Below are 13,131 nucleotides of genomic sequence, written 5' to 3'. Positions count from 1 at the left end.
AACCTAATTTAAATAGATCAAGAATTGAACTAATGGTTCAATCAGATTAAAAAAAAAGGTACAGAAATATTACTACAGCTACTTCTACTCCACCAACTAGCACTACTTGCAATCTTTCTTCTCATGCTTCTGGCAGATTTAGGTCATTAGATCTGCATCATACTGTATTGATGCAATTGTTCCGTGGCCCTAGCGATTGTATTCAATTACATTAGCCACACAACCGGACCTCCCCCACCTCCATGGTTCAAAAACTCGATAGTCCAAAAGACCAATTTGGACCTTGAACTTGATAAGTTGGTGGACATTTTATCTTCTGGTTTGGAATTTTAAAAAAAATTACAATAAAAACGAGACATTGTACGGATTTTATCTCCTACGATTACCCCCTCCCAAACCCCCCATCCCGAAAAAAAAGGTAAAGGGAAAAAAAGACGTATAAAAATGTAAAATACAGAGTTTACTTGTGCAACTCCATCCCCTAAAAAGCAAACCACAAGTCAAGAATCACTTAGAGATCTATACCTGTCATCTATAATCTATGCTCATGACTTATTTTGTGTAATACTAGGTTGAAGGATAAACCTGTGTCCTCAAAACACAATAAGCTTTTTCTAGTTCAAACATGAATCAGAGTGTGATATATCACCAAGCACATCAAGTCAGTGACAGAGGCCAAGAACACCAGTAGGCATGCACAACCTGCCAATGAAGCATATCTACCTGTAGTTACCCCAAGGCAATGCTGTGAGCCAATCAAGATAGTTGCGAGTGACATTAAACTCGCTTGAACTCGTTTCTAACAACTGTAACTTTGTGAGCTCTTCTTCTATGGCTTGCACAACATGAGGTGGGCATCTCTCCATATTTGGTTCAAGTCTTTCCCTAAATTTTGCTGCAGAAAAGAAAGGATCCTGTCAAATCCACATAGATGCATATGAAAAGTGCACAAGTATATAATCAACAGCCAACCAGAGCAGTAACCTAGCCATGATACAACATATACCCGCAAGACAATGGTTCCCAAACTCCCATTCAAGAGATCGATCTGGGATAATAACTATCTTCATCAGATGTACTAGATATTGTCTAAAAAAACTTCAGTAAGGATACATATTCCTCCAAACATGCAATTAGTATAATCAGTGTCTCACCATTTACAAGGTTGGCCAACCAAATCAGTCTGCTTTAGAGCTCTACTAGGTAAGAGCCACCAACTGGAGGGCATAATTTAACCCATATATGAAGTTTGGGGCATTCTACCTTCCCCAATGGTTTTTCTTTTTCCTTTTTCTCTTTTTTTTTTTGGGGTGGGGGGGGGGGGGGGGGGGGTTAATGTTTCAGCATACTGCACATTTTGATTGAGGATGGCGCTTCCCCATATGGTCACTCTGACAAACGTGTTAAAAAGGGTGAGTCAATCCCAGGCAAAGCATAACTAATCAACTCCTATACCACGACAATTGAATTCCTTTAAAATCAGGGTAGCACTAAATACATACTGTAAGAAACAAAGACTACATGTATGCAACAAAACATATAACAAGATACCATTACTGCAATGAAATAGAAAATGCTGAAAGAAAAGCAAACCACACCACCACCACAGTTTATGGTCAAATTCTCAACATTGAATAATATTCGTTTTAACAAAATAACAAAGTCAAGAGACTGAACTGTTAAACAATGATCAGACACACCCTAGTCACACCTAGGCAACTAAATTTATGGTATTTAGTCACTACCAGATCATGCGGGAGTCAGTCATTCCATGCCATAAAATGCAAAGGGAACCTTTACTGCCCAAGCATGCAATGCTTGAATGCACTAATTCACTGATTCTGACTTAAACATTTCCCTAAGGAACAATAAAACACAAACAGAACTCACCAGAGAGTGCTGTTTTGTCATCGGCCTCCAGGCCTAACTCCTGGATCAAAAGAAAATGACATCAAGACGACAGTGCAAGGCAGGGGAAAAAATCAATAAGTTTGAAATCTGGTGGGAAATAAAAAATAAACTAAAGACAGTCCTAGTGCACAAGGCTCCAGCTACTGCAGAGTTGGGCAGGAGTTAAACAGTGCAGTTCACCGCAGCTACATGGAGAGGCTATTCACAAGTTTAAGAACCTGAAACCAGATGGTTGCAATAGCAACTAACCATCGTGCTGAGGATCGACCACTTTAGTTTAAAAGACTGACATTCATAAATAACAAAAACCATACCTTCTTTATTGCTTTAAGTTGCTCATTCAATAAATACCGTCGCTGCTCACCACTTATTTTTTCTTCAATCGCTTTTGCAATTGATTCCTAGCACAAATGATGTAAGAGAAAAAGCAGATGAGAAATTACCACTTATTTTTTCTTCAATTGCTTTTGCAATTGATTCCTAGCACAGATGATGTAAGAGAAAAAGCAGATGAGAAATTACGCAACATCAGTAAAATAGGAGACAAGAAATGGCAACATACCTGTATCTTGCTGATCTCCATCTCTTTCTTTACCAATTCAAGCGTAAGCTTTAAACGATTATATACCTGAAATTGGCAAAATAATAAGAGCTCTGAGAGAATCATAGGTTTTAAATAATTCTACAAAGTATACAGCCTGCACTCAGCTAAAAATAATTGTTAGTCTAGCATGGACTGCTGATCCATGGACTTCTATGGATCAGTTTACCTTGGGAAATCATAGCATAGCTCTTATCATTCATCTCTTTCAGTACTTCACTTTGTAATTAGAATTTAGGTGATCATTGTACCAATCTTCTTTTCTTAGTAGATTCCTACTACTAAAGGTATGTAATCAGAATATTATATTTTGTGGCTGGAGCAGTAGAAGGGAATACACTTCCCATGTAAATTTCACTTATCTGGGGCACTATTACAAAATTATGGAGTAAAAATGCAGGAAGGATCGAAAAAACCATCTGAAACCTCAGCCAAATGTAATCCAGGGATAAGTGGATTTTTCCTAATTATTGGGATTTGAATAGATAATTTCCACTTATACCCAAAGCTTGAGCTGTTACTCAAGAATCACAATAACATGTATCAACTACTCAACAATGTTTCTTCACATAAAGCCACCCCCTTGGGGGTAGGGGGCAAAATAAAGGAATAACAATAGGGTAATTTTCATTTGGACCCCCTGAGGTTTGACCCAAGTCATTTTTAACCCCCCCCCCCCAAAAAAAAAAAAAAAAAAAAAAAAAAAAAAAATTGAAATCTTGCATTTGCCTCCCCTGTGGTAGCCCAAAATTTAATTAAGAACACACAATCACTTTTATGAATTATGAACATAATACCATTATGCTTTTTCAATAGAAAATTTTACGTTAGAGTCCCTATTTCTGAGCATAAACTCAGATTGGGTCCCTGTTTCGCTAAAATTACGTCTGGGTCCAGCTGAAACTAACACCGTCACATGGCTGTTAGCGTAAGACATGAAATGACTTAAACACCCTTATTTAAATTTTTCTTAAAAAATTTGAATTTTACCCCCATAGACTATTCTCAAACAACTATACAGGTGGATGAAGGACCATCTTCTTCCTTCACTCACTGTCGAACCCACCCTCAGAAACCACCTACCACCAAGGGGGAGGGGGGAAATGACCACCATCGCCCCACCTTCATCCTGCCAGAAGTCACCCACAACTACCATATCATATTTTGGACAATCTTTTCAGCGACCAAAGGGTTACAGAAGTTCACCCAGATTTCAAGTGAGATTTTTGCTTTTAACCCATAATCTTTTATGTATCTTTTACCCTTTTCTATTGTTCTTCTTGATGCGAGAATTGAGAAATCAAGAAACCCTAAATCATATGAAATTTACTGTTACAGACTATTTTCCCTTTCTTCTTCACAAGTACACGCTTCTCCTCCGTTTCTCATTCTAGGGTTCCCATACAACTTCTGGGGTTCTCAAAAAACCTCTAAGTGCTCAAAAACTTAATGGCAACACTGGTAGAAGGTCAGACCAAAAGCAAACATGAAAACACAAACCCAAGCCTACAAAGAAGAAAACCCAGATTGAAAATCAATAAACAGATTTGTATATGAAACCTCAACCCACTCTCTTTAACTTCTTGTTCTCCCCCATCTCCACCGGTGCCCTAACCTTAGCTATCATCCCCTCATACTCATAATCCGCTCTTGTCACTGTGCTCTGGTAATTAAATGATTCATGCCCAGTCAAAACTAAGGGCTCAGAAGTAGAAAACGAGTTTCAAACACTATTGGTACACAAAACAAATGGAAAAATTAGGAAGTTTTATCCACAGGACTAGGTATGTCACTGAACTCAGTTTCACTGCATTTCTAACAACCAATTAAGACAGATTTGAATGAGAAATGATTTTTACCCCCAAAAAAAAAAAAGGAGGAAAAGGCTTTCACAGATTCAGTCCAACGGTTTACCTATCCCGCACCTCATGCTCCATTTGCTTCTATGGTTGGGTTGTGTTTTTCAAAGGTTTTCCCACAGGGCCAATGGCGGTTTTCTTTTTCTTTTTTGTGTGTGGTTGTGGGTGCCAGTGGAGAGGTGGTGGGTCATTTCCAGCAGGGAGAAGGAAGAAGATGGGTGAAGGGAATAGATTATGGAGCAATACTAGAATTTCATTTCCTTTAATTTAAGATGAGGGTATTATGCTCATTTTATGCCTAACATAAACCCCCAATGTTGCAGTGTTAGTTTCAAATGGATCTAAATGTAATTTAGTGACAATAGGGACCCAACTGAAGTTTAAGCCCAGAACAAGGGACTCCGACATAAAATTTTCTATTGAAAAAACATAAGGCTATTTTGGTCATAAAAGTGATTGTGTCTTTAATTGGTTTTTTTGGATACCATATAGGAGGTAAATGGAAGATGCTATTCTTTTGGGGTTAAAAGTGACTTGGGTCAAACCTCAGGGGGTCCAAATGAAAAGTACCCTAATAACAAAATGGATACATGGCTTTACACATCACGCCAAGTAGGCATAATCAACAGGTACAGCCACCACAAAGCAAAGAAACCCTCACACTTTACGATGTATCTATATCCAACCTCTTGGTTTTGACACCACGTGATGTAGCCTCAATGGGATGAGGACCAATAAACCAACATCCTTGATGATCAGCAGACAAATTAGGGTTTACAAAACCCTGCGGCTGTGGGATTAAAGGGCTGTTTAGGGCTTTGGGGTCTCTTGGATGGGTGGACAGGGTCTGAATTAGGGTTATATGTCTAAACTTTTAAAAAACAAAAATCTGAACCTTATTGTTCTCAGCTTCAGATTTCAGTTTTTAAGTTTTAGGGTTTGGGGGATTTAGGACTACCAGGCTTTACCCTTTTTTTAAGGGAATTATGGCTGAAACTAGGATTGAGTGTTGATGGGAGTGGGAAGGATGTGGATCTATAAGGAGGGGGGATTCTGACAGAGGTTTGGGAGAGATGGAAATTAGGGCTTGGGGGATGGGGGGAGGAGAGAAAAGGTAGGGCCTAGGAAATACAAAACATTAGTATAAGATGGGAGAAGATGAATGGGATGAATTGAATTGTTACTTACCAACAGTTTTAGGCCTAGATTTTGAGGAATTATCCTTACCAAGGACTAGAAGTTGTACTATGAGTCCTACCACAGTTGTAGTACCATCCCATCTGGATCCAGGGTGTTAGTTTGAAATTCTGGTACTCTGTCAGGTTTCTGGTTCGTATATTTTTTTTACCCAGTGCAGACAAGAATTTGTTGCTGTTTTTTTATTTTTTTGTCCGACTTGGACTCCCAAGGTACTGTTATAAGTTGTTGGGATTCCACAGAGCCAAAACACCCATTGGTACTGATAATGTTATTCTCAGTTGCAGATTCACAAGCTGTAACCAACTATTATCAATATAGAGTTAACCTACAGTGAGATCATCAGTCATCGAGATAAGAAAATCGCCGAACTGCATATTTTTCAAAAATATAAGAGAAGAAAGAGAGAGGGGAGAAAACGGGGGAAGAGTAACTTAACAAGGATTCAAGACAGTTTTTATAGTAGTAATCTTATGCAATAGGGTCTAGTCCTTTTTCCCTGTAAGAGGGAATGATTTGGAGGTGGGAAGGTCAAAAGTGCTCCATCTTCACAGGTGCCTAGGAAAAGTTAAAATCGTGGAGTCTCACACTTAGAAAAAGCAATCAGACCAGTCTCCTACTACAGGCAGGAATAAAAATAATGTGACATGCGGTAAATTGCAGTTAAACAATTCAGAGGACCAAAATAGAAAGGCTGAAAATGCAAGTGATAGCTTTATCATATTATTCCTTAATGGAGCTTGATGTAGAAGACAACTAAAACCCCAAGAGTCACAAACTTCAGCTTCTCCAATAGGTGAGATAGAAAGGAAATGGCAGGGGAAATTAACAGCGGGGTGGAACCACAGGCTATTTAAGACTATAAGGTGCCTCTTTTTGATGGAGACATAAAAAAGAATAACAGTCCAGAGGACCACAGCAAAAAGGCTGAAAATGCAAGGGATAGCTGTCTTCTTTTATTGCACAACGGAGCTTGATGTACATGAGAACTAACCCCCCCCCCCCCCCCTCACAAACTTCAACTTCTCCAATGGGGGAGAAATAAAAGAAATGGCAGGAAAACTACAGAGGGGGAAACAATAGGTTATCTAAGACTATAAGGTACTTCTTTGTGCTTGAGACATCTAGTATTTTCTTCGCCAAGTACTAATAACTAATCAACACATAAGAAAATATACTTCAGAGGGCACCGCGGGTCTTGAACTCCAAACCACAAAAAATCAAGAATACCACTGATGCACTTCCCAAACATAGTTGGACTGGATTGGGCACTATAATCCAACCCAAGACACAACCAGACCAACCCGGTTTTTTGGTTGAAAGGGGCTGCTAGACAACACAGGAGTAATCTTTTTTTATCTGGGAAGATGATGTAAGATATTTATATTGTGTTTCCATCCAAGTTTATTCCAATTTTTTGGTATAAGACCTGTTTAAAGGATCACATTTTTCTTCTCTAACTAGTTTTTCGAGCAATGGTTTCTTGAGATCCTGTTTAAATGGGTGTTTAATCTGAACCTAGAGTGATTCCCCCACCCACCAGCAACCTAGGGTGGAGAATTCATTAGAATTGAATTAATTAAGTTCTTGGCTGGTGCATGAGCTTGCTGGATGTAAGTTCTCTTTTCTGATCTCTTTCTTTATTCCCTTCTCTTTCCCCTCTTAATCTTCTTCTGTTTCATCAAACCTGTCAGTCATGTTCTGTTCTGGATGCCATTTGCAGTGTAAATGAGTAACAGAATTTCACTAAACTAGAGTAATATACCTGTCCAACCCGTTGTTGTGGCCCTGGGTGCGTGAACTAACCAGCCCTAGATGACTCAAATCGTATCCTCAAAACCCAGCAAAGCTCCTCTTTTAGAGGAACCAACTCAGATATCAAGTAGACTGCCATGTTCAGGTCCAGCAGTTAAAACCTTCTTTGACTTGGTTATTTGAGTGCTGGTCGACTGAACCTATTAGCTTTGAAGTGAGGTAACAAGGAACTTGAGTAAACTGGAGGAACCTGGTTTTTCCTTCATATGCTGTATCATGATTGAGTAATCTTCCTTCAACAAGGAATTGGGGCTTAAGCAACCACTATCTAATGGGTCTACTAGATTCCGAAAAACCAATTCCAAAATCCCCAGACCAGTGAGCCCTAGAGTGGAAGCAGCCCTCCTTGGTTCAACCCTTGACCTGCGGGTTCAGCTGTTGGGAAGTAGAAGACGAAACATCCCCCTAATAGATGTTATCTATGTCAACTTTAAATTTTATCAGACAGCTCTCCCCTTCTGTTTAGGGGTGTAAACGGACCGGATTCGGATCGGATAGTGGTATATCCATATCCGCATCCTATTATATTCGGACGGATTCGGATAATATCCTATCGGTTTTCGGACGGATTCTGTCGGATTCGGATGATAATCGGATAGTTATTTTCTTAAGTAGATTCTTCTAAACGGACATGAATATAGATTGAATACAAGTTTTTGACTACCTGTTTTCATCTTTACCTTTTTATTTGTGAGGGCTAGGTTTGAAATTTAAGAATTTAACAACTTTAGTAGCTATTTTAGTAGAAAATCTAGAAAAATAGTCACATATCATAGGTAAAATTTATAAAAACATGAATAATAAATCTAAATAAGTAACTTAATCGGATAATTTTATCGGACGGAAAATATTCGGTAACAAAGGGGCATACCATATCCGCATCCTATTAATAATCGGACGGATTCGGATACCTCTAAACGGATGCGGATGCAAATTTGGAATCGGATTTCGGTTATCCATTTACACCCCTACTTCTGTTGTCATTCAGTTGTGTCCTTGTTTTTAACTTTAACAAGAATGATGTAACCCCAGGTCAGGGGCCAGTCTTCAGGATACACTTTTAGAGAACCAAAAGCCATTTAGGGTTTAATCTTACTGTTCTAGGTCAGGTCTCAGTTAATTCTTGATGGACAGCAGCTAAGTATACTCCAATATATCCTGGGACTTAGGGTTCTAAGCTGAATTAGGGTTTGAAAATTCTGTAATCAAGTTTGCTGATGCTGTGGGTGATCAATTAAGTTCTGCACTCTGCAGTTTAGCCTATTTGATGTCCAAAACCTTGGATCTAGGGTTAGGAGGTCGAGGGTTAAGATGGGAATGGTTTTGGAGTGGAAGTTAGGGTTAGATCAGGCTGTATTAGGCTGGAACTAGAAGAAAAAAATTCTGTTTTAATAGACATTGAATTTGCAGATTTATTCTTCAAGCTAGGGTTAAGAAATTTAGAAGAAAAAAAATATGTTTTAATAGACATTGAATTTGCAGAACTATTCTTCAAGCTAGGGTTAATAAATTTGGGGCTTTATAATTTCTAGGGTAGGGGTAGGGTTAGGGTTAGGGTTAGGGTTAAGGGCTTAAGGCTGGGATTGAAGGTAGAGAGGAGGTAGGAGAAGGTTGTTCTAAAATGGTTTGAAATTTGGATGAGAAGTTAGGGAGGTAGAGGAGTTTGAATGAAGCTAGTGTTTCTATAATCTAGATGTTGAAGATGAAGTGTAGGTATCTGGAAACCAGTCGGCAGCTGGTGCCTAGAATGATAGAGTGATGGTTGAGTGGAGGGGACTGGTGCGATTCTAATAGGGAAGGAATGGACTGAAAGGGGTAGGGAATGTAGGCGTTAATGGGGGGAAGGGAACTGTAATGCTGCAAGAGAGGGAGGGTGGGGGATGTTTGCACAAGGGGTGGGAGAGGGTAATAGGGTAGGGTGAGAGGTGGTTTTGATGCTTACTTGGTTTGGGGAAGGCCTCTTCAAAAATTGCAGAAAATCCTAGACCTTCCAGGGCTGCTGCAAGCTTGAAGGGGACCCTTCTTGGACCCCACGACACTCGTCTCCAAACTCATTGTTGATTATTAATTTCATCAAATCTGACTTGTTACAACTGAGTGAGCTTATTTATAGCCTCGCAAGACAAGGACTCTTGTTTTAAAAAGTTCCTAAACAAATAGAACTTGCAAAATAAAACAACCATCTTTAAGAAGGAACCCAACTTGAAATAGAATTCCAACTAGGACTCCTAACCAGACCAGGACTCTAACCAATAACTCAAATAAAAAACAAGTAGACAGAGCCATGCTGGAATTTTCTGGGCCATTTGGTACTCCAAAAGGGGTGAGAAAATGTCACTTTCACCCCTTACAGGGTTCGGCCACCATTTACGGCTGCGGGGAGGGGGCTGATCTGGGCCTCCTTTCTGCCTAACCATATGGGGGCGAATCCTAGTTACATCAAAGAAAGCAGAACTGACTGGCACCACAGCATCCATGGTGGGACAGTGCCCAGGAAAAATGACTGGAGCACCAACATGAAACGCCAAAATGCTGTCTGTGTTGATGCTCCTGCATGCTTGAATTTTCCCCCACATGGCGCAGCATCCACTTCCCAAGCAGTGAACCTCTCTTCTAAATTTATTGCCTAAATAATCCCCTCCAATATGACTCTACTGTCACCTACAAAAAAAGCCTATTTGGTTTGTTTACTTGGTTAGCTAGACTTTCATCAAATTACAGACCTGTGGAGTCCTCTTGTTATTTCAATTGTGTACTGTCCAGGAGGACTAATAAGGAAGCCAAACCAGATTGTTTGAACCCTGGATCACACCGATCACCACAAATACTCGTAGAAAACAATATCAACAAGGAAAAAGGAGAAATTTAAGGGGGGAAATTCAAGGCTACATTTGTTAGTGTGAAAAAAAATTAAAAATAAAAATAAATGTGGTAGTGAATTTTACATCGAGTTCTTCAAGCACTTGTTGGCATTGCAACTTGTTTGCGCCAGAAATAGCAGCACCAAAATCCGCCAATCTTGGAAAATTGAAGTCACCAATATGCTGCAATAATCAAAACAGAGAGATTAGGAATGACAAATGAACTGCAAACCTGAGAATCGTCCATCAGTGTTCTTAGCAATAATCATAGAAAAGGTAACTGGAATATTCATCTTATTTTTTGTTTTTTTTTTTTTTGGGGGGGTCTTTTTTCATCTTATTTTGGTTGATTGTGCATAGACAGATGGTGCAATAGTTATGACTTGAAAACTTAAGAAAACCACCCTCAAACATGTCCCTTCTTTTTCCAAACCAAGAAGTTCGACATAGTATGTTGCTACAAACATGTCCCAAGTGCAAATAAATAAATAATACTCTAAGAATAGCATGGTTAGCACAACTTCCTGGAAGAATAAGTGTAATCGCAACCAACATAACCCAAGCAACCTTATTCGATAATTGCTCTCTCTTATTAAACACATACAGAGCTTACCAACAACAAAAATTAAAAGAGTGTCAAAAGACTCCGAACTTAAGGTGACTAGGAATCAATTTTTTGAGTATCCAAAACTTCTAAAATGTAATTGAAAATTATAGTGGCTGTTTAGTGTCTCCATGGTCTATTTCATGCTCCAAGTAATATGATTCTTCAAATAATTCACATAGGAATCTCCTTGGAACCCTTTGTAATCTATGGTTCCAAAGAGAAGAGAACAAGAACACAGCTCAGCTATCAAACCAACAAGTTGTGATTTGATACCATCCTGGAAATTTGGCAAATGCAAATAACAAGTATAATGAAGAGGGAGTTGAAGGCGATGATGAAGAGCAAAGAAAACGAAATGAGCGACTCATGTGTATCGAAGTGATCCAATACACGTATATTACTCCACTAATGATAGTAGTAGTGAATAGGGATTACATACAGCCCTTACGAAGGAAAAGTCAACAAAGATAAAAGGAACATAAGTTACAACAGAAGGTAACTAGCTCAGACATTAGTTCATAAGCTACCCCTCCAACATATAACTTCATTGGATCAACTAGTTGCGTCACGAGACAGCACCAGAAATAGAAGTGGAGATGGACAAAGGCTGGCACCGTTTCATCTATGCTTGCACTACATGAGCAGCTGGATCAGTGAATGCATCATACTCAATATGATAACCCTTTCCCTCAAGGACAAAGGCTACACTGTTTCAGCTCTAGTATTCCATGAAGCTCTGAATCAGTGCACCATCATATTCCATATGGTACTCACTGATATTGACAGATATAGCTTTCATTCGATGAATGGACAGGAAACTTAAACTCCTATGAACACCTCATACTAGGGTACCCCTCTCATATGACAGAAAAGCTTACATTGAATCAATGGGCAGGAAACTGAAACTTCCCTCCCTTCACACACTCCTCGAGTTTCAAATATATGCTTGCCAGAGGTATGCTGTTATCCTGTAATCTGATGGTTGCTGCAGGAACTACTACCAAAGACTCTGCTCCAATCGGAGAGGACAATACACTAGCTTTTTGAAAGTAGGGAGAAAGAAGCAAGAAGAGAGGAGAAGAGGTTATGTTTCATCATACCCATCATTTGCTTGTCCAAAAGGCAAGATTATTTTTGGCGCCAATGAGAATTGCCATAATCTTGAGATCTTCAAACTTTGAAATTGAGAACTTCTATCCACCCTAGAAAATTTCAACCATCAAGAAAAGTTGACGGAAATTTGTACACGAATTTGTATGACTTACAACCTTGAGTTCCAATTACAAGTGCATCTTCGAAGATGAAGGACAGAAGATCATAATCCTACCCTTGAATCTAGCTGAAGATGCCAAGAAGAGACAGGCCATGCGCACCAGTTAGTAGAGTGCTACTCAGAGCCAGCCATTCATAATGACCTAGTCCAGCTTAACTCCACAAAGGCCTAGTGTGAAGAGAGTCCTGGCAGCAAAGTCCCAACAGCAATCAAGCATTCATCGGGAATGAATGTCTTCAAAAGGAGGAGAACTGGTGTGAACACAAGTTTGACCCCTAGCCGAAACCCCAGGAGGGGGCTGTGGGGCACCCTTGATGCTCCAAGTAGCCCCCACGAGCTGGCCGAACCCCCTAATAGGGGTATTTAGGGTATTTTCAGCCCTCTTTTAGTGTTGGAATTAATTCCAGATTTATTACTAGAGTTCAATGTGGGTTTTACTTCTTAAGTTTGTTTTGAGATAGTTATTGAGTCCTTGGTTATTTTAAACTCCAGTACATGTGCCATTAGAGTTTAAATTAAAATAGAAATTTAAGCATGTACTTATTAGAGTTTGAAATAAAGTTTTATTTTCAGCATGTGTCTTTAGATTTTCAGATTTTATTTCAAGAGTCCAGATTATGTGGTGCGATCCTAGTCTGTTAAGCAATCCCACTTAGTGTTAGTGGGCTATAAATAGCCAATTGTTTCTTTGTAATTCCTAAGTCTGATTATTGAATAAAATTTAGTTAAGGATCATGGTTCTTAGTTAAGGGGGCCATGGTTGAGAATTAAAGAGTTTTGTACAATGATCAGCATCTCCATCATTATTTCCAGCATCTTCAAGCATTCAAAGTCATCTTCCTCAAGTAACACCAAGTACAAGTACAGCAGCTCCCCCACCCCATCCCCTGCCTCCTCTCTCTCCCGTAGCCTCCCCCAACCTTCCTCTTCCTTGCACAGCCCTAGAAGACTCATCCCACCCCCACCCCCACCCCCCAGGTCCTCTCTCCCCCTTTGTTGCCAGCAAA

At 39.5% G+C, this 13,131-nt stretch overlaps 1 protein-coding gene across 1 annotated transcript in view; it reads right to left on the bottom strand.

Moving 5' to 3' along the window:
* Positions 1-13,131, bottom strand: part of LOC149011161 (lon protease homolog 1, mitochondrial-like) — a 39,508-nt gene that overhangs the window by 11,066 nt on the left and 15,311 nt on the right. The window contains exons 7-11 of the mRNA XM_089164401.1: positions 10,329-10,427; positions 2,474-2,539; positions 2,226-2,312; positions 1,891-1,930; positions 724-895 (exon numbers count right to left, since the gene is read on the bottom strand). Of these exons, the coding sequence (XP_089020527.1) occupies positions 724-895; positions 1,891-1,930; positions 2,226-2,312; positions 2,474-2,539; positions 10,329-10,427 (464 nt within the window). The remainder of the gene's footprint in view (positions 1-723; positions 896-1,890; positions 1,931-2,225; positions 2,313-2,473; positions 2,540-10,328; positions 10,428-13,131) is intronic.

The sequence above is a fragment of the Hakea prostrata genome, chromosome 7 (assembly GCF_041222555.1).
Source record: "Hakea prostrata isolate BN-2017 chromosome 7, UWA_Hpros_2, whole genome shotgun sequence".
In the NCBI taxonomy this organism is placed as follows: Eukaryota; Viridiplantae; Streptophyta; class Magnoliopsida; order Proteales; family Proteaceae; genus Hakea; species Hakea prostrata.
Note: the sequence above shows the minus strand (reverse complement) of the source record. Positions and strands in the feature narration are given on the sequence as shown.